Raw genomic sequence first — 10,627 nt, forward strand, 5'->3', positions numbered from 1 at the left:
TATTTTTGATGAAAAGCAGCCTTGATGAGAATGAGATGACTTTCAGAAACATAAAAAAAAATCATACTTTTGAATAGTAGTACAGTATATGTACTACATTTAAAAAAATAGTTTTATCTGTTTGTAAAGTCTCTTTTATAGTTGTAGCACATGCAGTGTTTTTTATAATGGTGTTTCACTGTAGTCAATACTTGTAAGATCTTCTATTATCTTTCTCTCACTCATCCCCTTTCTTTTCCTCCTCCATTCATTTATTTCAGTCCAATATGAAGAGTATGGAGCAGGAATTGCAGTGTCCTGTGTGCAAGGACATTGTGAAGCAGCCTATTGTACTTCCCTGCCTGCACAGCGTCTGTCTCATGTGTGCCTCCGAGGTGCTGGTTCAGAGCGGCTATCCCCAGCCTGAGCTCCCCCCGGAGCCCAACTCGCCTGCTTCCACCCCCAACACACGGTCCCCACGGCAGATGCGCAGACCCATGCCTAAATCTGACCGCGTGGACCGCCTGTTGCGCTCAGGTGTGTAGAGTATGTGCCATCTTCAATGTCATATAAACAGGTTGATATATATTTAGTTTATCTCACTGTGTGTGTATGTTTAGGTCCTGGGACGTACCCAGGCCGCAGGCGAAAGGAAGGCCCTCCACCTGTCATGCTTTTTCCTTGCGTCCCCTGTGGACGAGATGTAGAACTAGGTGAGAGAGGACTGGCTGAGTGCATGAGGAACCTTACACTGGAGAGAATTGTAGAAAGGTAATAAATACACACAATCAGATACACTGAAATTATATATTATATATTTAAAATGTAATAATATAATATATATTTCAGTGTTTATACTTAATAAATTATTTGATTAGTGACCTAGTGATCTTGAATAGAAACTTAAATGCACATTATTATATTATATTTTTTGTAATAAAATATGTATCATTTGAACATTTATACTTGTTTGCTAGTAATATTAAATAGAATCTTAAATAGACAATTTAATATTATAATAATATAATAGAACATATAATAATATAATATAGCATTTTGAGGATTTTATACATTTGCTTGCTTGATTAGTAACCTAGTAATCTTAAATAAAATTAAATACACAATTTAATTTAATATATTATATTATGTTACTTGTAATACTTATAATATAATACATTTCCAGCATTAATACTTATGTACTTGTTTCATTAGTGGCCTAATAATCTTAGATAAAATATTAAATACACAATTTTCTATTACATTTAATATTTGTAATGGTATAGTTTAATATCATATTTACTATTAACAACAAATATCATTTGAGCATTCGTAATGATTTACTTATTTGATTAGTGATCTACATCTAATAGAATCGTAAATATATAATGTAATATAATATAAAACAATTTCAGCATTTATACTACTTATTTTCTTATTTGATTAGTGTATTTTAGTGAAACAGAATCTTAAATACATAATAATATAATATAATATATTTTCAGCATTTATTCTTGTTTATTTATTTGATGAGTGGCCTATTGATCTTAAGCAGAATCTTGAATACCCAATTTTCCCTGTGTGTTACTGTATCTACATGAATAAAACCACATAGACATATAAACAAACACTTCACTGCAGGATCTCTCTGTTTGTCTGGCTTTCTCTAGGTACAGGCACACAGTGAGCTTGGGCAGTGTGGCTGTGATGTGTCAGTTCTGTAAACCCCCACAGGCCCTGGAGGCCACTAAAGGCTGTACTGACTGCAGAGCCAGCTTCTGTAATGAGTGCTTCAAACTCTACCACCCCTGGGGCACTCCACGCGCCCAGCATGAACATGTTCAGCCCACCCTCAACTTCAGGCCAAAGGTGAGATGACTACCCGATTACCTCTCACACCAAACTGCATTCACAACCCCTTTTACTTCCATAATATGCTGTATTTCTAAGTGAAACTGAATTTTCACAAAATGAGTATGCAGATGCAGCTTTATTTTATCCATAGTGTCTCGTAAAGTTTCTTTCCGTCTCTCTAGGTGTTGACATGCACAGAACATGACCAGGAGAGGCTGCAGTTTTACTGTAAATCATGTCATATGCTTCTTTGTTCACTCTGTAAACTGCGTCGAATCCATGCGGGTCACAAGATTGCGCCCGTCACCCAAGCCTACCAGACTCTTAAGGTGTGTTTTCAATTCATCTCGATTTTAATGAAGTACCTGACATAAATCACTGTCAAACACTGCCATGTTTTTCTCTTGTAGAGAAATTTATTTAAAACATTTTTAGAAGCAAAGTATGGGCAAATAAAGTCATTTTTTAAAAAGCTACAACAGTGCCACCTAATGGCAGTGCCAGTGCATTACCTTAAGCAGTTACTGTAATCATATGGAGTTAGAAGCATCTTAAAAAAAACTACAACAATGGGGAAAGTCATGTGTTCAGATGAGTTTATCCATCACAAACATTTTGCACAATGGTGTTCAGTTTGTTTAGCTGTGATGTTTAAGTCTATTCATCGCATGTCTTAGATCCATAGTTTATGAACTCGTGAAAGCCAGGAAATCAGCAGTAAACACACCATTGTGGGTGATTCTTCTGTAGTTTTTTTTTTTTTTAGTTTTTTTTTCTTTAGGATGATAATATTCCCAGGATCCAAAGCATATGAGAGGTCACTAAATAATCCAATAAGATGATATTTCGCATTCACAGTGACGTTTGAAAGCTTTACAAAATCTGATCACAAATGGGCTGTCTCTATTTTTTTAGTGCTAAAAACAAATATTATAAAAATACAAATGCATCATATCACATATTCATTTCATTGTTTTACATTTCTACTTGTATAATTGATGCCAAACTATAATGAAGAAGGAAAAACATCACTATTATTAACCTTCTCAATAAAGGCGCTAGATTTAAATAAAAAATCTTGTGTGTTGTTTTTAAACCGTAGGACAAGATCACCAAGGAGCTGAACTACATCCTGTCCAATCAGGACACAGTGTTGACTCAGATCACACAACTGGAGAATGCCATCACTCAAACTGAGGTACGGCCACCTTTCCCTTCTATGTCACAAAAGGAAAGCAGGTGTTTGATGTGCTGAGCAATTGTGCATGAATGCAGGTGAACAGCGTATCAGCCAAAGAGCAGCTCTCTCACTGCGTGAAGGAGATAATGGCCTTGCTGACCGAGCGGCAGACAATGCTGGCCCAGGCTCTGGAAAGCTCACGGCAGAGAAGGGCAGAGGCTTTGGCCAATCAGGTGGCCGAAAAACGGAGCCTGCTGGAGCACGCCGGCTTGATGGCTTTCGCTCAAGAGCTGCTCAAAGAAAATGACCCATCGAGCTTTGTGCATGCAGCCAGAATAACACACAACAGGTGGGATGGCTTACCCCCCCTTACTATCTGCTGATAATACTGATGTCTGTTCCCAAAATGCGAAAACACTGGACTGTTATCTCTCTTTCTGGCAGATTGGCCCAGTCTATTGAATCTATGCAGCGTTTTTCTCTCTCTGCTGATCCTTCGTTCCGACACTTCCAGCTTGATGTTTCCAGAGAGCTCAAACTCCTCACAGACCTGAACTTCATTCAGGGTAGGGAAAGGAATAAATGATCACCGACATTTTATAAAATACTGCCGACAAACTCATAATGTCTATCTTTGATGTGTATCCATAATGAGTTGTTAGATCAGCACTACACTGATTTATTTCAGACTAGCAATCCTTAATTACACAATTACACAGTAAAGTGAATGTGTTTGACTCACTAAAAAACCCAGATTCCACAAACTTTTCATTCTGGAAGCAGTTTGATTGACTCATTGTATGAATTTGAGTCACTAAAACAAACCGGTTCTTAAGAGTCATTCAAAAAGCCCACTCATATGAGCCATTAGATTAGGAATCGGACTACACTGGTCGCACTGTACAACTTTATTCACAGAAAGAACCAATATAGCACGATCACTGTAGTCTGATTCTGTAACAGCTTTAATTTAAACACATTATCATAACAGCAAAATCCAACATCATTCAACTTCTAATTCTCATGTATTGTTATGTTAGTACATGAACTACTTTCAGTACAAAGGTATATATTGAAGAAAACATATCTTAAAGCTGCAGTCCGTAACTTTTGCCGCACTAGCGGTTAATAAACAGAACTGCATGCGTCTTGTGGAAGAACACTGTAGCTGGAGCTACTTCTCTCTGTTTATGTGGTACTGGGCTACTCTGCAGCAGTACTTACCTGAACCAGTCTAAAATAGTCTGAAAATAAACACATATTATAGGTGTCCCGTAATGATTCAGGAAAAGCCAAAAACACGGTTTGGAAAATGGATGCATGGTGTAGGTTAAATATGATTTTAAAAGCTCTGCAGAATCCCTGCTAATATAATGATAATGTGTTATGACAGACATATTAGTATACACTAATGCACAGAAATTCACGAAAAGCTCACAGAAAGTTACTGGGAGAAGTGTCATATTTGTCAGTAAATAAATACATAAAAAAGTAACTTATCTGAAACACATAATATTATGGTGAAAACTACTTTACTTGCAAAAAGTAATATAATTGCAGTGTCATGTAATCTAACCCCAACCAAAATTACCTATCCCATCAGCCCCTTTCGCTCCTGTGATTGACACCCAGCGAACCCTCGCCTACGACCAGCTCTTCTTATGCTGGCGGCTGCCTCAAGACTCCACTCCTGCCTGGCATTACTCTGTGGAATTCCGGCGGCGGGGCGTGGTGCCAGGGGGCGGGGCGAGAGGGGGGATTCGCGGGGGATTGGCTGCTGCTCGTTGGGGCTGGCAGAGATTGGAGGAGGTGACCGGGACCTGTGCGGTGATTGACAGGCTGGAGATGGACAGTGTGTATGTGCTGAGGGTGAGAGGCTGCAACAAGGCCGGCTTTGGCGAATACAGTGAGGAAGTATATTTACACACACCACCAGCTCCAGGTAACACCTGAGGATTTTTCAACACAAACAAAATTCATTCCCAAATGATACTCATCTGCTCATTTATCTTCTTTTCTCTTTATCTTTTTTCTTTTTTTATCCATTCCCATCTCCTTCTCTACAACCTTTGGTTTTTCCATGTTTTCCAGCTTTAGTGATAACAGCGCTATTTTCCTGCTCCCTTTTTAAAGCCCTTAAAAATCTTTCTGTTATTATATATTTTTTTCTTGTTTATAATTCCCTCATCATTTGACTATTTGAGCCATTTATTCTTTAAACCACCAGTATGTTTATTTTCCACACAAAACCCTCAATGTAGTGAAACATTATGTGAATGTTGACCCATCTGCTTTGTAAATGTGGCCATAAGCAAACTTTAATGCTCCATAATGTTTATTAATCACAATAAACGTAGGCCCATGTTACAAATAATAATCCAAGATTTGCAACATCCAACCAGAAGGCAGATGTTCACGACAAAACGCCAACACGAAAGCAAGAGATACAAAGACATGAATCCGATTTTTTTAAGATTAAATAAATTAGATTTTAATGTGAATAGTCTTTATCTCTGAAATACAAATGAGGAAATACACCTGTTCTTCTCTGCCTGTCTGCTGGAACACAAATCTTCCTGCTTTTTGCAGTCTTGATTTTACCCTGCTATTCCCAGAGTGCATTTCTTTGTCTTCTTTCCTTGTTTACTGTTTTCCTGATTACTGTTTTTATGCCTTGTCCTCCTTTTGCATATTCTATACTTCTATTCTCCCTTTCCGCCCACTCTTACGTCCCTCCTTTTGGTGCCTTAATACTGTCCCTCTTTCCCTTCTTCTTCTATCCCTCTCAAAATTTCTCCCGTATTCCCTCGCTGTTGTCTTCCTCCCGCCTCCCCGACAGTGTTGAATTTTTACCTGGACTCTCGTTGGGGTCTGCACTCGGACAGACTGGTGGTGAGTAAGGAACAGAGGTGTGCTCGCAGTGTGCCCGGTCTCTCCCTGCTGCAGGCCGCCGATCGCGCACTCACTTCCTGTCACCTGACAGCTGATCTGCTTGTGGGTGACGTGGCCATAACGCAGGGCCGACACTACTGGGCATGCTCAGTGGAGCCCGGCTCATATCTGGTTAAGGCGAGTTCTGTAAAGAAGAAAAATATATGAACTGTCTTCCCTGTAACTTTTCTTTTTATATCACTTTTTCCCTCATTTTTTTGTCCTTGACTCTGTTCTACAGGTTGGAGTGGGCCTGGAATCCAAACTTCAGGAGTGGTTTCATCTGCCTCAAGATATGGCTAGTCCAAGGTAAGAACAAAATCTCAAAATGAATAAAGGAAAAGGACAGAAAAGAACTGCTGAGATGAGAACAGGAAGTAGATATGTTAATATTAAGATATGGCACCTGGTACTTCCAATTTTGCTTTTATTTACTTTACTTTTAGTCATTTAGCAGACGTTTTTATCCAAAGCGACTTACAAATAAGAAAAAGTAACAAACTAAAAGTCAAAACTCTGTAAATACTATATACACACATTTAAGAAAATAAAGAAATTAAATAAAATTGACAAAAACATACAACAACATTTCAATACTAAACATTTAAATGAAAAAAAATAAAATAAAATAAGCTAAAAACAATTCAAAATATTAAAACAACAAAAGGTATGAGTATAACAATGCTTCTAACATAACACTAAGCCAAACACCAAAAAAACAACTACATGTGTATGTACAGCCACACACATCTACATATAGACAGCCATATCACCCTGTAGCCCAAGACTGGTTGCCCACTGAAGCTAAGCAGGGTTGAGCCTGGTCAGTACCTGGATGGGAGACCTCCTGGGAAAACTAGGTTGCTGTTGGAAGAGGTGTTAGTGAGGCCAGCAGGGGGTGCTCACCCTGTGGTCTGTGTGGGTCCTAACGCCCCAGTATAGTGACGGGGACACTATACTGTCCAAAAAAAAAGCACCGTCTTTCGGATGAGACGTTAAACCGAGGTCCTGACTCTCTGTGGTCATTAAAAATCCCAGGATGTCTTTCGAAAAGAGTAGAGGTGTGACCTCGGCATCCTGGCCAAATTTCCCCATTGGTCTCTGACCATCATGGCCTCCTAATCATCCCCTTACACTGATTGGCTTCATCACTCTGTCTCCTCTCCACCAGTAAGCTGGTGTGTGGTGGGCGTTCTGGCGCACTATGGCTGCCGTCGCATCATCCAGGTGGATGCTGCACACTGGTGGTGGACGAGGAGACACCACCCCTCACAATGTAGAGCGCTTTGAGTGCTTAGAAAAAGCAGAAAAGCGCTATATAAATGTAATGAATTATTATTATTATTATTATATATACATATAAAAATAAATTCAATATATATATATATATATAGTATTTCATTTCCATATAGTATGAAGTACTAAAATAACTAAAATTAAATAAAACTAAAACTGAATAAACAACCCATACAGACATCAACACTGAGTCAAGCACGCATGTTTTAAAACAACAACAACAACTTACTTACACATAGTAAGAAATGGTCATAAAAACTGAAACAGAAGTGAAACAAGTAGTAGGAAAGAGGAAAAATAAAAAGCGACACCCGCATCCCTTGCCGGTGTCCCTGTCCGGTGGAGTCGCACGGTAGAGTTGATGGTCCCTACACTCCTCGGTCCTCACACGAGGAGGGCTTTACACGACGGCTGCCGTGACCTCTGCTGCGGTATAATAACCTTTTTCATACCTATCTAACAAATCACCACTTGAATTCAGCTGGACCCACCCTCCTGTTTATCACAAAAAATGGCCAAGCAAGTGCAGACACCGACAAGACACGCGACACAGTATGAGACCAAACGCGATTATATGATTACACGATTTTATTATGTTCAAAACTATTGCAATTATAAAATAATAATAAAATCTAAATGAAAACTGCTTTTAAAGGGGGATTTTTACATTGATGCCATAATAGATCCATTTCACCCCTTCCCACCCCCCAAAAAACATTCTTAAAAGAACATTAGTTTTCTTAGGATGCATTTTTTTTAAATGTAACCTTTTCCACCTTTTGTGTAAATGAAAAGTTCCATGATATCAGAGTTTCTTCGAATTGAGTGCACTGACATTTCTGAAGTTCTGGATGAGAACAAAACTGAAACTCAATTGAGAAGGATGATGACACCATTGTCTTCAAAATCATTTTTCATGCTAGCTTTGACCGTATTGAATCCATTTTGTCTGTCTGATAGATATGATCCAGACAGCGGCCATGACAGTGGAGCCGAGGATTCGTCAGATTCTCCTCCCCCTTTTTCTTTCCTCACAATGGGCATGGGCAAGATCTACCTGCCCTCCTCCGCCAACTCCCATCACAGCAACGCCAATTACCGAGAGTCTGGCTTCACTAATGGCAATGGGCCTTCATCGCCAACTGGCGTCACCTATCCACTGCCTCCGAGACTAGGACTGTGTCTCGACTTTGAGAAGGGGCGTGTCACGTTTTACGATGCCCACTCTCTCCGCCCACTATGGGAAGGGCCTGTGGACTGCTCTGCCCCTGTGTGCCCTGCTTTCTGTTTCATTGGAGGTGGAGCTCTGCAGCTACAGGAGCTGGTAGCCAATCGTAATGCAAATCAAACCCCTGTAAGACGTGTCACTATTCAATCACGCGTTACAAAACTGAACTGAACTCTGACTGATTATCATTTTTATAATTCGATTTTAGAGACAGTTGTTTTTAATTGCACCCAATATCAATCTCTGCTTATTTTTCTTTTTGTTTTGAGAGGCCTTTATTGCTGCACTGCTTGCTGAATTACTGATGAATTATTAATTTGCTGATGCCATCCTATATACCCAAGAAAACTCTTTAAAATGCATATTCACCTATATATACACACAAACACAATATATATGCAAAAATATATGTTTCCCAACTTATAATCAGTGACCTCTCTGTTCCAATGTAGGAAATGTGCCTCAAAGTTTTTGTATACTAGATTCCTCCCACACTGCAGATATTGTAGTGATATAATATACCTTGTATTAAAGTGTTTCTTGTTTATTAATCTCCAAACAGAGCAGAAATTCCAAATTGTTACACAAGGCTTCATTTTGTAACCCACAATACAATCGTAAACATCTGCTCTTTTAACCTCTAGCCATGTGCTTTCAGGACAGACCTGTCAAACTCAGCTGTCAACTGCAGCATTTACAAAGATATTTACTCAACATACGCCTAATGCCAGACCAAATGCTTATCGCTGCTGTTTTTGCCTTAGATGGTTAAGAAGAATTTTGATTTGTTGAAATATGTGGCTTCTAGACTGCAGAGGACATATAAAAGGACTTTGTCTGAGTAATTTATTAGGGCACACTTACCTTATAGCTTACACAAATTGTTGTTTTGAATTCCCATATGCTATCGAACAATTAAAGCTAAATAAATTAAGTGAAGCTTCTGCTTAAGAATGAAAATCGTCAATGCAATAGAAAAGTATGCAAAGTGCTCTGCTTTTCTCAGTATTTATGCGATTGAACGTGTATGTGTGTGTGCACTAACTCCACCATTATAAGTCACCTTATGCAAATTCATACTGAAGCTTGTAGAGAGTATTTTTTAAGAGTTTGACTCATGCCCTTGATTTCAGTCCAGCCTAAAGCTGTGCTTGCCTGGAATGGCTTTAGTGTGTAGTTTGAATCTTGTTGGAGAGGAATGGTGGCTTTTGCCTGCTGGTAATAAATAATTCTAATAAATATCCTTCACAGATTATACTCAGAACAAATTATGTATTACTGTTTTCTATCAGTAGGGGGCAGCAGTTTATTCAAACACATGTCAGCGCCTGTCCCCTTGCAAGGTGGATTAGACTTGAACTACTGCAAATGCCTCCATTTAGCTAAACATTTGGCCATCAAAGGAATTCAGGTCACATATGAAAACAACATATGGTGCGCTTTTCATATGCATTGGTGCATGGCATTTTTATTTAATTTTTATCAAGCATATGAAGAGAAAATGTGCCATTTTAGAAGACCATGTCCTTTGAAACTAAATAAAGGGAGATCTGGTGACGCATGACCCCCCCGTAAGGCTTGAACCCCCAAAGGAGGTCACAGACAAGGATTCTTTTTACATACAATAGCCTATATAAGTATGTTTCAACAGCTTTTACGTGTTTTATTAACCACAAAAGATTAGGAATTAGTCCATTTGTGCTCAATTTTGTGCAAAAAAAAAAAAGAAAATTCAATCTTGTGAGGCGGAAACTATAGCTGCATGATCGCTTAGTACTGGATGGTACGTCAAAAAAATAAAATAACTGAATAAATAAATAGAAATAAGTAGGCTACTGCCATCAAAGCTATATAACAAAAACCATTGGTGTTTTATTTGAACATGTCTTTAAGAGAGCTAACTGCACTAGGGGTGCCAAAAATTTTGTTCGCTAAATATTTGTACACAGAAGGTGTATATACTATTTAATATTTAGTGAAGCGCACTATAGAGAATTATTTCTGGCACAGAGACTTAAGCCGCATCCCAAATGACGCACTATAAACTATACACTTGTGCACTATACTCAATGTAGTGTCTGAATTTTATAATGACTCATTTTTTATATTATATATGACTCTTTAGCCACCACAACATTCTACACTTCATTCAGGTGTGCTTG

General features: G+C 38.6%; 1 protein-coding gene across 1 annotated transcript; it reads left to right on the forward strand.

The window, feature by feature from the left end:
- Nucleotides 1-266: 266 nt before the first annotated feature.
- LOC306885733 (tripartite motif-containing protein 46-like) lies at nt 267-9,715 on the forward strand (the record flags this gene model as incomplete). The annotated part of the gene is made up of 11 exons (XM_079442469.1): nt 267-516; nt 600-750; nt 1,647-1,845; nt 2,013-2,159; nt 2,933-3,028; nt 3,106-3,359; nt 3,455-3,576; nt 4,614-4,952; nt 5,850-6,079; nt 6,183-6,250; nt 8,198-9,715. 11 exons carry the CDS (start codon nt 267-269, stop codon nt 8,634-8,636), a joined length of 2,295 nt encoding a protein of 764 aa, XP_079298595.1. The 3' UTR covers nt 8,637-9,715.
- Between the last annotated feature and the right edge of the window lie 912 nt (nt 9,716-10,627).

The sequence above is a fragment of the Barbus barbus genome (genome assembly GCF_936440315.1).
Source record: "Barbus barbus genome assembly, chromosome: 19".
NCBI classification, from domain to species: domain Eukaryota; kingdom Metazoa; phylum Chordata; class Actinopteri; order Cypriniformes; family Cyprinidae; genus Barbus; species Barbus barbus.